Source organism: Ischnura elegans, chromosome 3, assembly GCF_921293095.1.
Source record: "Ischnura elegans chromosome 3, ioIscEleg1.1, whole genome shotgun sequence".
NCBI lineage: Eukaryota > Metazoa > Arthropoda > Insecta > Odonata > Coenagrionidae > Ischnura > Ischnura elegans.
The window spans coordinates 9,520,861-9,536,422 of record NC_060248.1 but is presented as its reverse complement, the minus strand read 5'-3'; the positions used below and the strand labels follow the sequence as shown (position 1 = coordinate 9,536,422).

The following is a 15,562-nucleotide window of genomic DNA, read 5'->3' as shown; positions in this document are numbered from 1 at the left end:
CGAGTGCCAACACCAAAAGGGCCTCGTAAAAACAAATTTTTTTCCATGCTTATTATAGGGTCAATTGACGGTGCATCGGCTATCTCTCGTAATGGCAGGCTTGCGATAGCCCGTACTTGCTTTAACGAGGTTCCACTGTATATATACTCTCATTTACTTTTTCACGGAAAAACCATGGTAATCATGGGCTCGATGTAGAAACAATGTACTAGTCCTACCAAGAGAAAACTCTATATCTCCCTTCATAGGATGATCTATCATTTTGCCAAGAACAGAAAATCAGATTTAGCTTGTGGTGGTCTGATTTGCCGGCATGGAATTTTTCCATCCTTTCACTTCTGTCCTTATCCCTTCCCCCAGAGGTGTAATTGCGTTCCCAAGTTGCAATGGCACCTCCTCCCTTTTTCCTTTACTTCACTCCCCCTCATGAGGTTGGACAAAATTCCTTGACTTGTGGCCCAGCCTTAGGAGTGTACCCGAACAAGATCTGCCCCTAGAGTCTCAATCAAATGTACAAGGTTCCTCATTTGGAGAAAAGTGAGGAATATCCCTGCCAAGTGGTCCAGGGTCAGCTGCCCTGTTGAAATTGGTCCCTGAGTGGGTGAAAGGCATACCTGCACTATGGGTTGGGATGGAAAAGGGCAAAGTCGAGAGAAGGGAAATGTTGGGTTCAACAACAATGCTAGCAGACTCACAAAGTTAGCAAGACAGAGGTGTGAGAGGAACTGAATTTCTGAGGCCCCACACTTGGTGTCATCTGATTGGTTATGGCAAAGTCATGGGTCAAGAAACTTTCCGTCATCGCACCCCATTTTTTTTGCCCCACTCCCTCACCTGCAAAAATAATTGGAACCACCATATACTGCTTGAGGAAGAAACTCACAGAAACAGAAGAGTTTTTTGTGCTGGTCCCCGGAGATGGAGGCAAAGGAGGGCAGCAACGTTCCGAGCGTGCCTCGCACAAAGGGAACCATCCCAAAGGCGTTGGCAGCAGCAAGGGCACCAAGGCAGTGGAGCAGTGAGGGGTGCGGCACGACACCCGGCTCTAACCTCCCCATCATTGCGTCCATCACCTACAATTGAAAACAAGCATTGAGCCCAACACTCACATAAATGAAATTTATCCTGATCCCTGAGACACTCCGAAAAAAGTTTAAAAACTTAAGAGTAGTATGAGAGAATGGAAAACCCTAAATGAATTCAGTATAATTATTACATTCATAAGCAATAAGCATATGTACTATTCTTGATCAATCCTTCAGTAAGAGAGCAGGATAAAATAATATTTTACCTAAATAACCAAGGTATGCTGGAAGTATGAAAAGGCTCCATAAGCTTCAACTGAATCTCAACTGTACATTAATCACTTTTCAAAATTCAGCATACAGACATTTAGCACCTGCATGCAGAAATTACGAGAGTTTCCAGGGTTTCAAAAATAATTTTAATCATAAAACAAATTTACAAGAATCATTATGCAAAAATGAGTTGTGCATGATTGGTATAAAACTGGCCCATCCTATCTAAAAAATAAATTATTACATCATCTCACCTCCATGCAAAATGATTTACTTCCAAGTGCAACCAGCAAATCTGAGGAAAGCTTTTGTGTTTCAGAAGAAAAGTCTGGGTTACAAGTCATCTCCTTCAGTGCCATGGCAATCAAATTTTTGGCGACGCCCTGGTCAATATCTTCTGAATATTCTCTGCATACAGTTTCCGCAACTTGGAGGATAGTTAAACGATGTGATTGTGAAAGCTCCTACAGAGAGAAAACACAAATATTAATCATAATAATAATGATCCCATCCCCAATAATAATAATAATAAAGACCCCATCAAAAAAAGTTTAGGGATCACAGAAACACATAAAAAAGTGCACCACGTTATTCAGGTATTTCAGAAAAAAATAACCTTATCTTTACTTGTGTGGGTAAAAAAAACTACAAAGGAATATACTCAAGGCACATATGGCTGGCTAGAAGTGAATCAAATTCTTTGATCTCGTCAAGGTAGCCCTTCTGACTAAAACAGACAAGCAATTTAAAATACCATGATACCAAAATTGATTATTAAAAATTAGTTTAGGAGAGGAGAATATTACTTCTTGTGTTATTCCTGCGAAATGAACATCTTGTAGAACAGTGCTTTCCAACCTTTTTTTCCCGTACCCCTCTACTATGTATACTACTAATATGTATACTACTAATGTTGTACCCTAAAAATGTAACGTGCACATTTTATTACATGATTTCACTAAAGGTAGTTGACACTTTTAGTTATGAATAATTGTATACATAGATGAAACATAAGTTCGCCATAACCAATTATTTTTGGCATGCCACCGACTGGTTTATTGCATACCCCCAAGGGATGCACGTATCACCAGTAGGGAACTGCTGTTGTAGAGAATAGATCAAGGTTCATTTTCATGCATAAAAAACTCTGTACTTGCATGCACTATTAAAAAGCCAAATCTTCAATTTTATAAACAGAGGGTGACACTACCCCCAAATGGGGATTTTGCAAGTATCCTCATTGCCCTTTCTCGCAACAGAAATAAGATTTATAATCAGGGACAAACCGTCAAGATATTGAAGTCAGAAGGGACTGACAAACTCACCATTTTCAAACTTAATAGATCAATTATAATTTGGTGCTCAACTCATACTAAAAATTATACGAATGAAACACTATCAACATTTTTTATCCAAAAAAAACACAATAAAATTTTCTTATTGACAGTAATAAACGACAAGATACTAGGTAAATAAAAAATTGTTATATATTTTATTTTGAAACACAAGGTAACAGAAAAAATGCCTACACAATCATAAGGAGGCTAATGAAATCGACACAGCTAATCTTTTTAAAATTCCAAAGAAAAGTTTAAGACTCAAATATTTATGATATATGGAGCGCCAACTTAACTTTCCACATACAAAAAATAATTGAATGTCAGGTAAATCAACAACAGTCATGAGAAAAAGATTAGAGTAGACCTATTAACACCTGTACAAAAATGTTCTCATATTGTAAATAGCACTGCGGCACTCAATTGCACAAGAAATCTTGAATTTTCTCTATATACACTCACTTTGTGATCCTTAATGAAGTAAAACGTCGCAACGGCATTTATGAGGCCTTTGGGATTCCCTTGAGCAATTTTACGAAGGGATGTCACCACTGCAAGCCTGACAGTTTCATCTTTATCTCCACCAGCAGACAGCAGCCAACTAGCAGCGCCTGTAGAGCATTGAATAGACTAAATTTTACCAGAAAACACCGCCACTAAACAAAATAGCTCTTCTACGATACTTTTTCAACGCCAACATATAAGTTGGACATTCACACTGAGTTGCATTGACAGTTGAAATTAAACCACACGGCAGGTTGGTAAATCCCAGATCAAAGACCAGAAACAAAGTGGACCAGCACAGCATTATAGATACTTACCATCCACCCTGGCTTTTCCAGCGTCGGATCCCATGACTGATTCCGTCACGTACGACTACGTATTTGACATGGGATCGATCAAAAATAAACAACAGACCTCAGTCGAGAAAGAGACTCAAAATCAATATTTCACCCTTCGCTAGACACTGACACACCCGATATAAAACTGTAAGGTCATGACAGATTTCCAAATTGCTACAAAGCGATCGACAGACTATTTACAATTGCCCGGAACATACTTTTGAGCTCGGAACACAGTCGCAGCATCAGCGTATCATTTAGTATAGCAATTGTTTCCAGCAAGCATTCTCCCGCTCTCCACCTTCAAGGCTCGAAATTATGTGGTGAGAGGCGAGTGCGCACATTGATGGCTGTGAAACGTTAACATGCTTAATTTAACCCGCAAAATTCGTCTCATAAATGAAAAAAGAGAATTGACCATAATACTTTGCGGTAAAAATTCGCAGTGAAAAATCACACTGATCACACTTTCAACTTTTGTCACTGAGGATTCATTACGCATTATTACTACATTAACGGTAACAAATATTCTCAAGATTCATATAAATCTGCTGCATAACGGTGCATATGCTTCATATTGGTGATAAATACTTCTTTATATGGTCAAAGTAAGTTGAAACATGAAGTTTGGGGAATACGGAATCGACTGCACGTAAGAATCGAGCATTGCAGCGAAAGCGAGCGGGGGAAAAAATATAAAACAGCTTAACTGAAATCTGCACCTTATGAATATTACAAGTAAACACTATAAGTAACCAATATAAGGCATTACTAAAAATAAATGCGACCAGAATGAAAAAATAAAAATACGTTTCAATAAGATTTTAACAGCAGCACTGGAAAGGCGGAAAAGTTGTTACAACATAGGAAAAGGAAAGCGTATAAAGTGAATCATCATCACTTGAATTAGGAATAGATATCAAAAATGAAACGATTCTAATTTAAGCAGGAAAAAGTAATTGAACCACATGATAAAAAAATGTGGAGATGCCGGGGATCGAACCCGGGACCTTTCACATGCAAAGCGAACGCTCTACCACTGAGCTACATCCCCAACGTGAAATGCATGCGGAATTTTTGTGTATATAAAGAAAAATGTATCAAATATGGAATTCTTTAAGGTAATGTTGACATATGGGATGGGGGGGGGGGGGGGGGGGGGGTCGGCAGACGGGGACGGACGAATACATGATATATGGTGGGCGAGAGTTCCGAAGTAGGGAGGGGCTAATGACAGAGAGGGAGGAGGTCCAGCCGGGAGTTTTGCAGAGTCGGTCGGAGGCAGGGACGCTCCGGGGAAAATCGACAAGCCTGGCACATTTTTTCCTCACACCCATAACGAATTTTTGAGGGGGCTCGGGCCCCCTCAGGCCCCATGGAGTCGGCGCCTCTGGTCAGAGGTTGTTCTCGGGGAAGAGGGAAGGGGGTAATCATCGAATCCCATGAATGTGGACAGGGGAGCCGAGGGAAGGGCCTTCAGCTAGCATGTTTGAAACATCGGAAAGTAGCGCGCTATATTTGAATTAATTGGGAATGAAAAATGCTTTTAAACCAACCACGATGCATGGTTGACAGTCGCACTCTGTGACACATCTACCAAAAAAAATTAAAATACCGCCTTCGATTAAAATATAATGACGGATCTATGGGGGTGTGGGGGAGTAAAGGGGGCCAAAGCCTCCCCCCTTGGTCATCCAATTTACCCTAAAATAGCATGGTAATTTTGTTCGGACCCCCACTACTTCTTCCCCCTACCCCTCTTTTCCCTACCCTGGATGCCTAACTGTCACGAAGCATTACGATTGGCGATACATTTAAAAATATCACGATATATTTTCCGATACAATTCTGCACATCGTGATATTTTCCCGGATTTTATCGTGATTTTTTATCAGTTGATACATCGTGATAGTTTACTGAAGGGTGATTTTTTTGAAATCGGGCGATATATCACGATATTCAAACATGATTTTTTTATCAGGCCCGATTAAACGATAGCAGTTGTCTCCATGATATTATGGAGTCAATTTTCGATACTCAAAAATATTCGCCCTACTATTGTTCAAGTACGTATTCCACCGGTTAAGATGGGTTAATAAGGAATATATTGCAGTTCACCCCGGCACGACTCCCCTTCCAATTTGAACTTCCTCTTCAGTTCGCAATAAGACCTTTTTATTCCATCATCAAATCCTGTTATCATTCTTCCCTTCCTTTGCGCACTAAAAATTCTTTTTACATCCCCTCCCCGCATCATCCATCCAAACGCTCTGTGTTCGCCAAAATTTTCAATCGCCCGATACTGATCGATATAGAATAATGTATGAACTTCGAATATCGTCTCGGCCAATCCTGACCATGGCTGCGCCGCTGGGCATTAGGGGGCCATAAAACTGGGGTGCATCGGTGTAAAGTAAATAAATGTGTTTACATTGTAGACTTTTTGTAAGATATATCCCCGAAGTGGACCAATTATGAGATGCAATGAAATAAAAATAAGTAATAGAAATACTGTCAATTTGGTAATTTTTTACCTGTAATGAATACATAAAAAGTAATTCTACTTGTTAACCACTATGAAGATCGTGCGAGTAATATCTTTGCTTTTTTATTAGGTAGTCAAAAGTGGCCCTTTGGATTCCAAATTTGATGGTGAAATTGTAATTGAGTTGATTTCGTGTTTTCAATGCTTCTCCCATCACTGATGTTGATTCCGCCCCCCCTTGCATGAATGCGAACGCAGCAACCCAAACGAAAATATTATATTCCAAGGGAGGATGCGTAGCATTCCCAAGCGTTCAGTCGCAGAGCTGCCCCGACATTTCGAAAGAATTGCGACTTATCTCGACAAAAAAAATCTTTTCGTGTCATTCGGGACGGCCTGGTGATGATTTGTGGGAATGTCGCTCTGTGCGTGAAAATCCAAAACAGCGCGGAACAAATCTCATCTCTCCGTTATCAAAAAATTATTTTTTGCCACTGAACATTTTTTATTTCCTAAATTTCCATGTTGAATTTGTTTCCATTCAGGACAACCTCAGCTAAACAAATGGGGGCAAACGCAAAAGCCTCAGTATCAATTATTAAAACGGCATTCAACTATATAAATGATGTTGAGAAGTAAAACAACAAAATGGGTCCTAAAAGAACTTTGATTGAGCTGTCAACATCGACAGACAACATTTACATTCTTTACAGGGACGCGGAATTGATATTTATCCTAGATTTACGTTCAAAGAGCGACACCTCTCGGATGTAAGAAGTTTATTTTTTGCAATACGTCTTTTAAACATAATTCTGAATCAAAAGTGAATAATTTATTTAATGTACACGTGGGTAAATGCAGTTAAAAGTACTCATCGGACGAATTGGACTCGTACTCACTGCTCTCTCCATTGCCCGAATTTTAAACATCAGAGGGAGATTCGTGGCATATTTGCATGCTTTTTCATTACCCGTGTCTATTTAATGCAGTGTTTCCCAAACTTTTTCGATCCACCGCCCATAAACCATTCCATAAACCTTTACTCAACGCCCCCCTAATTGGCATCTTTAAAATAATAATCAGAATCATATACTATTTAACCAAATGAGGAGCATTGTAATAATTAAATTTAAAACAATGACTAATTAAATGACTAATAAATAATTAAGTTCTCTGTGTCGTGAAGTTTTACCAACGATAGACCAAATGAAACTAAACCCCTTCAAACGTTTCCCTTGTGCAAGAAAGGCTTAGAAATATTTTTCAACAGTTCTTACTTTAAAAAGTAAGAAAACACATGGTTTAAATTACTTCCATACGCGGGAAACAAGGTAAACTTTAGAAGCGAAGTTTGAAAAGGAAGACAAAAGGAAGGTTACGGAACCTTGGTATTTGTCACATTGTCAGGACCCTCCGGTGCCCCCCTGCCGCCCCCTTGACACTTTTCGCCGCCATAGACTACAGCAACGCCCCCCAGGGGGGGGGCGGTAGCGCCCACTTTGGGAACCACTGATTTAATGTATCCATATCTTCGGGCGTACTACTCGATTAATTTCAATTGGGCGGGGCCATCTTGGCGGAGTCCGAATCAGACTCTCGATAGATCCTTCGTAAATTGTAGTCCTCATGCTTCAGGAGCGACCCCCCCTCCCCCGCCCGGCAGGAGGTCAATCGCCCTCAACTTATCGCGTGCAATTCATTTTGGAAATATATGAACTGGAATGTTCTCATTGTCCATCAAATCAATCATCTCGCGAGTGATATGATTGATGTGATGAGCGAGCGTGTTTTGATCGACTCTCTTCGGTGATAACAAAGGTTTTTTAATCCTAGCGTAGGCTTTCGCGGTGTGGTAAAGATTCAGCGGATAGGTTTATCGGATAGTCATCGCGAGTGTCCATCTTTGTCGACGATAGTTTCGCCATAGCCAGAGGAGCCGGCTTTTTCACTTCATCGACCTGAAGAAACCGGATGGAATGCCGGAGAAACTATTGCCTACAAAAATGGGCACAAGTGTTAGGCACATATCCCATAAACCTCTTCGCTGAAGGTTTTCGCATATCGCGTAAGGAATACGGCCATCAGACAAGGCAACGCTGAAAAAAAAATAAAAAAATGGGGCTTTCTTAGCGGCAATTCAAAATCTCCAACGCTGTTGCGTTCTCAATTAATGGTACCCGACACAGAAACAAGAGCGAAATGGCACTAAATCTTATCGTAGTAGAAGCAAAAAGAGCCATACATAAACAAAAATCAATCGAATCATATTTTTTCTGATCTCAGCAATGTTATAAGTATGGGGGGAATGAGGGGATAGATCCCCCTCGAACCCTCAGAGAAATAAAAAAGAACTATTTAAAACTATTGTCTAGTTTTGACGTATAATATCTGCATCTGCTTAAAGTTAAATTTTAAGTGCCAAAATGATGTAAAATATATTTCTAGGCATGTCATATTGCAAAAATTATCCCGGAGGGTTGCATAGGGGAGTTGCCCACTCAGGCTATCCCATCTCCTCCCAAAGAATATTCCTAGTTATGCCACTGACTTCAATCGTGAGCCCGGTAAAAATCGGATGCTCGACCGAGCGTTTGGCGTTCTTCCAAATATTCTGGAATCCGACTTTCACAGCCTTTGAGCATCCATAAGTTCGACTCAAGGGACTCCTCTGACATTTAGCCGATCTTTGCTCGATAGTGGTTTAAGTTCGAATCACACGATCATTTTTTCCCGCATTTTAGCCCTCAGGAGACAGCTAGCTCATTGGGCACTTATTGTTTGACTTTCTCTCAGCTATTATAGTTAGTGGACTGACATCAGAGTCCAAGACTCGAAATCACCTCAAAAGCTGTTAATATTGACTAATGCCGCCGGAGCCCTTAACTTAAAAAAAATGAGAAAATCGGAAGAATTTCCTTTCTTCTTATTTCATTTTTTTCTTTTATTTATCCACACCGCCCAGATAACAGCGCATATAAGGTCTAAAAACTGGGTAATCTAACGAATAACATCGTTGTAAAAAGTGTTCCTGAAACGACATCTTGCGAAAAACGCAGGAGGCAGCTATTAAGCTTGGAACTGTGCCTTCTAAAACACCAGAGATGTACACTTGGACTTGGATCGTTGTATAATCACAAGCACCCTCGTCCTGGATGGGGACAGTCAACCCGAGAGTGACTCGAACCGGCGAACTTAGGTTTGAGAATCGAGGGCATTACCCCACCGCCACCGAGGCCGCCGATACCAGCAGGCTGGATTATGAAATAGGATGCGTGTAACTTCTCGTCAAGGGAAGAAATGGGTGAGAAACATTCCCTGTGGTCCCTGTAAACCGGAACACGAGACGAGACAGACTGGGCTGAAATGGTCGGGGAATCCGATCGTGCTGGGCAATGTGGTCGGAATGTGCATGCATATAGCGGCAGTGGGAACGATAGCGGTTAAGCTGAGAAATAAAAACGAAGTGCGTGAGTTCATGGGGAGCGGACACACCTCGTATCAGCGTGGTGGGCAAGGAGCCAAACGTGCTTTCGTCGACATAAGGAAGGCTATCGTCTGCATACCAAGAGCGACGTTGGCCCTATTGAGGGCGTTGATGGGCATGACTCCAGAAGCGCCGCGGATCGCCGTAAACACACAATTGTCCCTAGCTCTCGTCAAAAGTATCAATGTATGCATTGGCAGAGTAAGGTGGGGGTAGGGGCTGCGAGCAGGTCCTCGTGATTTCCTTCAAAATTGATAAAATGGCCACTTTTACCACGCATCTACATCTAAATGTGAATTTAATAAAATACTCATGAAAGCTGCGCGATCCGTCGAAAACTGCTCTGGGCGCTCAGAAATCGTCACATAGATGTTTAACGAATTAGGCTTCGAGACGCAACATACTCGGAGGCTGCGCGCTTTACTTATATTGCTTGGACAATTGAAAATAAATATCTTTCAGAGCGATTCGTAAAACAAGACATTATAACCCCACTTTATTTCGTGGTGCGGCAGAAACGATAATGCAGAGGGATTTTTGCAAAACGCATAGGAATGGGAATTGTTTTTCCCCGAACCTTAAAGAATTTGAATAAATGCGTAGAGCATTTTAAAGCTTTAATAAAGCATCCACGTCCTTAAATAGAGCATTTGATTTTTATTTGCTGACGACGAGAGTCTCTACAACCGACACATGCCTAATTAGGTAGCTTGCGAGGTAGTATGTATTTGTACACCTCATACGAATATCCGAAACCATATAATACATTTGCAATAATTGAGATAAAAAGGTTTAAGTAAGCGGCCAATCATTGCGGCTAATGAATTATTTAACTGGTGAAAGTTTCTTTGCGCATGACTGGCGGGTAGAAGGTCAGAGGATATAAACCTCAACACACTAATATTAGATTATAGAGTTTTTATCAAAATATAGTCAACATTCTCTTCTTCCATTTACATAGCTCACTCTCTATATCAAATTGAAAGTTAATGTGGATATCGGATGGTAGACCTCAGCCTCAGTCACCCACGAATGATTACCGTATATTCCAGGGAAGCTCCTTCCCTTTGACCATTTCCCTCCCCGGGAATTTACATTGTATTTGCATGGAAGAACAAGTCGAGATTTAATGGGCTGCTTATAGTAATATTCCAACCGTTATACTCTCTACATTTCCTCTCGCCGTGCATGTCACGTTAAGGTTAATACAATATCTTGATTGCCATTTTTGGGTAAAGGTTTTTAATATAAAATAAGTGAGGCAAAAATTGTAGCAGACAAGAAATTTTGAATGTATGCTAAACTGCATGCTTTCAAAAAGAGATTTATTTCATTTCAAAACAAAACGAAATAATTGAAACATTTAAATTAGAATTTAAACATTTCAAAAGAATACGAAATTACAGAAACGTTGAAATTAGGATTTTGACAACAAAGTTTTCATTCAATTGGAGGAAATATGTTCCAAGCTTTTAGATATCATGAAACCATCATTCATGATGTGTTGGCGGGATATTGGCCCATCATTTTCCAAGATTACATTAAGTTCTTCCTGTTGCAATATCACGGGTCGCCCCAACTTCTTCCATCTTTGGATGAGTACATACAACTCTTCCATCTTGGAAGTCTTCATTCCCGTTGCCTTTTCGGCAGGCATGACGTTGTACATCGCCTCGTCCAGGTTGTACCCTCCCTGCTTCTTAATGGTGAAGTGCTGCACCTTCTCTGAATGCACGCTGGTGTCCCCTCTTCTCCGGTCGCTGATCAACGTCGTCACGGCCATCATGAGGGCACTGGATGCCAATGCCAATGCATTCGAGGGCTGCAACCACTTCATCGCCTTCAGAATTCCCATGATGAACTTCCTTCCTTACGCTCTAAATGAAAATAAAATAAAAAAGAACGATAACCAACCAGTTAAAGCTAATAACGCTCTCAAAATTAAGTAATCTTTAATTTAGCAAGATATAATTTTATTGACCGAGGAAAATTATCCGTTTGAAATCTTAGACGGTCTAAACTTACCTTCCACGTAGAAGAAATGCGTTTTTTGTTGGGAAGAAATGGAATTCTTTCCTTTATAATTCTTCCGTGTAGTACTTCACACATACACAAATGATGGAAAGTTTCCAACAAGTATTTTGTTAGCACTGAATTACTTTATAATTCGCTTGCAATCGCAATCGACTGATCTCGCCAATTCGCTATCAAGTGAATCGAGTGAAGATTCCAAGAATGTATCTTAGTAACGGGCTACGGTCATTGTTGTGGAATTAGCAAGGGCTCTAATGGAACATTATATCTGCGTTGCATTATTCTTCAGGTTTGTCTTTTATCTTGAAATTAATATATTTTTGTTAAAGTTTTGATACATTGCATCGTGTATGTCCCGACCAGGGACAGAAAATCGTGTCTCATATCCCGATTTTTTTAAGTGCCTATTTTCCATAAAATATTGGCGTTCAAAGTTTTATATTATAAAGTTAGCTTTTCAGGATCAAAATAAAACCCAAATTCCAAAAACGTAAATTTATATATTCCTGGGATCTCTTATGTATGGGGATACCGTGTGGAAATTAAATTTGAAAAAAAAAAACAGAGTTTTAAATAACTCTCCGGCTGAGAACTTAGTAAAATTCAGACCATTTTCACTAATACTTTTAGTGAAGGTGACCGTGCTATTTGGAGGATGTCTTGAATAGGATGAAATCAAAAGTTTACAAATAATCACAGATATTGTCTGCTGAGAGGTTTGGCGTTGGAAAATTTCATATCCATGGAAAATGCACACTTTCCATATGCCATTCTTATTTGTTGACTTGTGACAGCGTTAAAAGTAACTGGTCTTCATTGCAGTAACTTCGTATTATAAGTAATCACTCAGGAGTACTAATTACGATATTTTAAAAAGGTAGGCAATCGGTAAAATTGCAGTCATCACAATTCAATACAGTGCGCACATTCACTTCTCGTTAAGATATCCTCTGTAAAGGCCGCATGACACATGTCGAATATTGAGGTAAAATGTGGAATAATGGAGCTATAGAAATCACTAATTGCCGTTTCAATTTCGATACATACATTATAACTAGTATAACAACACACGGGGTGTCATATTTTGTACCCTCAGTATTATATAAAAGTATCTGAACCTAAAGAGGCAAATTATGTTACTCCGGGACTCGAAGTTAATGTAAGCCAAGGTAAACCAAGGAAGTAGTAAAGTATGTAATCGTCGATTACAACGAAGGTAACGATTCCTCTTTCGGCGTAAAAAGTAAATTGTAAATAAAAATGATATTACGTAAAAATTGGATTCTTTCCTTTCTTTTCCAATGCTGCATTCTTCAATTCACTTTATGGCCTACTCCCTTTCAATCTATCTAAAAGCTGCCTCTCCTCGCCAACCATATCCAGCACGTCGTCGTTCCTTTTCCTCTCCGTCCATTTCACCCTCTCCATTCTTCTCCATACGCACATCTCGAATGCCTCCAATCTTCTCTCGTCTTCTCTCCTCAATGTCCACGTTTCCGCACCGTATAGCGCTACACTCCAGATCAAACTCTTCACTAACCTTTTCTTTAAACTCTTTCAACGATCCTCTCAGAAGCTTCTTCCTGTACATGAACGCCTCCTTTGCTAATGCCATTCTCTTCCTAATGTCCTTACTACTGTATTCGTTTTCCTCTAACGTACTGCTTAAATAGTTGAATTGCTGAACCTGCTCAAATTTTCACCACCCACGTTTATCTTAAGTCTCACATTCCTCGCTCGTGATGCTTTACATAAAACGCATTACCTTAGTTTTCTTGTGATTAATCCTCATCCCATACTCCTCGCAACGCTCGTATAACGCATCCACTAGAGCCTGAAGCCCCCTTGCTGACTGGCAAATCAACGCCTGATCATCCGCGAATCTGACTGATTTGAACATCACTCCTCCCACTTTTATTCCAGCTTCTAAGTCATTCCACGCTTCCCTTACCATCTCTTCAGCGTACACGTTAAAGAGCAGCGGCGATAGAGGACAGCCTTGCCTCACTCATCGGCCCATTCTTGCCCACCCAGATTCTCCGTCCGCTACCATCACTTGCTGGGCTATATACAGATTACGAATCAGTCGCTTATTCCTCCAATCTACACCTATTTTATTTAGAATATCCGTTAACTTTACCCAGTTCACTCTATCAAATGCTTTTTCAAAATCCACAAAGCAATCCTCTTGTTTGCTTCCCTCTTTTGCCGCCCGATAGCGACTTAACTTTGCCATATAATGCGCTTATCTCTCCTTCCTTCTGAAACTTTTCCATTTCCTCACACTATCTTTTTCACCAAGCCTCCCTTGCTCTCTTATTTTCACGCCGAAATCGATTATTAATATGTCTATACATTTTTTTCCCTGCTCTGTGTCCACGTTCTTCCACTTCCTCCTCTCCTCCATTTCCCTTATCATGTTCTCCGTTATCCACGGCTTCTTTATCCTTTTACTGTCAACGTAACCAATTGATTTCTCCGGCGCTTTGACTATTCCCGTTTTAATATTATCCCATCTTTCCTCAACAGCCTTAGTACATACTTTCAATCTCCCGCATAATAATGTCCACTAGTTCCTGATATTCTCTCCTCACTCTCCCCTTCAGGGCTTATACATTCCATTTCCTCACCCTCCTGCCTTTCATGAGGCTTTTGAATCTTACGTTGCATTTCATGAGCACTATGCTGTGGTCCGAATCCGCATCCGCTCCGGGAAGCTGCGCGAGTTTTTCACACTATTCCTAAAACTATGTCTTACCATAATGTAGCCTATATCATATCTCCCCACATCCCCTGCACTTTTCCATGTGTACCTTCGCCCTTTATGATGATTGAACCACGTGTTTGTGATGAATAATTTGTTTCTCCTGCAAAATTCTGCTGCTTCCTCACCCCTGTCATTCCGAATTCCTAATCCAAATTCTCCTATATCGTTTCCATCCCTCACTTCCCCGACTGAAGCGTTCTAGTCCCCCATCACTACCAGATTTTCTCTCACCCGGTGTGTCTCTAATAATTTCCTCGAGTTGTTCATAATACTCATCTACTTCTTCCTCCCTATGATTGCTAGTGGGCATGTAAACTTGGGCCACCACAAGGTTGTTTGGCCGCGCCTCAATTTCTGCCGCCAGAATCCTATAGCTTACCTGGTCAATACCTACCACACGCCTACCCATCTTCCCGTTTAATACTAAAGCTACCCCTCGCTGGCTTTTCTCTCCACCACTATATATAACCCTATAACAATCCCTCCACCTCACCTCGCATAATCCTGAGATATCTATCCTCCCTTTCTCCATTTCCCTTTTGATATTTTCTAACTTTCCCGCCCTCATCATAGTCCTCAGAATCCACGTCCCTACATTTATAGCTGACTTCTTCTTCTCCATCTCCTTGGTCTTCTTTTCTTCCTTCTTCATTGCTGCCGCTGGTGATGATGATAAGTCTCTGCAAGGATTTCGCATGTTGACGACCCCGAGGACCTTGCCAACCTCGCTGCCGTGACCGACACCCGCCCTTTGCGGACGGGTCCCGGGCGATGAGATTCCGAGGCTCATTTGGTTGTACTCCATGTGTTCAGGGAAGAGATAGTTGGTAGGGTTTCCCACTTCCATTCCAACAGTGTTTTTCACGTGACATCATCACGTGGACTACCTTTCGTCTGGCTCCTACCCTTCGACCTATCTGGAATGGGTGGCCCTACCGGGAATAATTTAGAATTAATCCCGCCAGTGCAGCTCTAGAGGTCATAGGAAAGCGCAAGCCTTTCCATCGCGACAAGATTGTAGCCCAAGGGAAAAGATGCATATAAATAAGCAATTAAAAACTTGATTGAACTATTCTTTTGTTTATATCTTTTAAGTAAGAATAGATATAGCTATACACAGTATGTATTAATGTGAAAGCACAAAGTTCTTCTTTTTAATGTTAATTATGAATCGCTTTCACTAAGTTACGCCTCAAACAATCAATTTTAGTATGTAAAAGATTCACGGAAATCCTTATCATGGGAACATAATCCTCATATTTTGTTCAACGGAAAAAATCCATTAAGATAAAAATGAAAGATTTTTGAGTAAAGC

At 40.6% G+C, this 15,562-nt stretch overlaps 1 protein-coding gene and 1 non-coding gene across 2 annotated transcripts in view; both read right to left on the bottom strand.

Annotated features, from left to right (window-relative positions):
- The window catches only part of LOC124155431 (maestro heat-like repeat-containing protein family member 1), a 71,022-nt gene extending 67,300 nt beyond the window's left edge, over positions 1 to 3,722 (bottom strand). Inside the window, exons 1-4 of the mRNA XM_046529236.1 lie at positions 3,457 to 3,722; positions 3,098 to 3,246; positions 1,553 to 1,762; positions 884 to 1,073 (exon numbers count right to left, since the gene is read on the bottom strand). Of these exons, the coding sequence (XP_046385192.1) occupies positions 884 to 1,073; positions 1,553 to 1,762; positions 3,098 to 3,246; positions 3,457 to 3,490 (583 nt within the window). The 5' untranslated portion in view covers positions 3,491 to 3,722. The remainder of the gene's footprint in view (positions 1 to 883; positions 1,074 to 1,552; positions 1,763 to 3,097; positions 3,247 to 3,456) is intronic.
- A 737-nt stretch (positions 3,723 to 4,459) lies between these two features.
- Positions 4,460 to 4,531, bottom strand: Trnaa-ugc. The gene has a single exon. It is a non-coding gene; the product is annotated as a tRNA-Ala (tRNA).
- Positions 4,532 to 15,562: the final 11,031 nt, after the last annotated feature.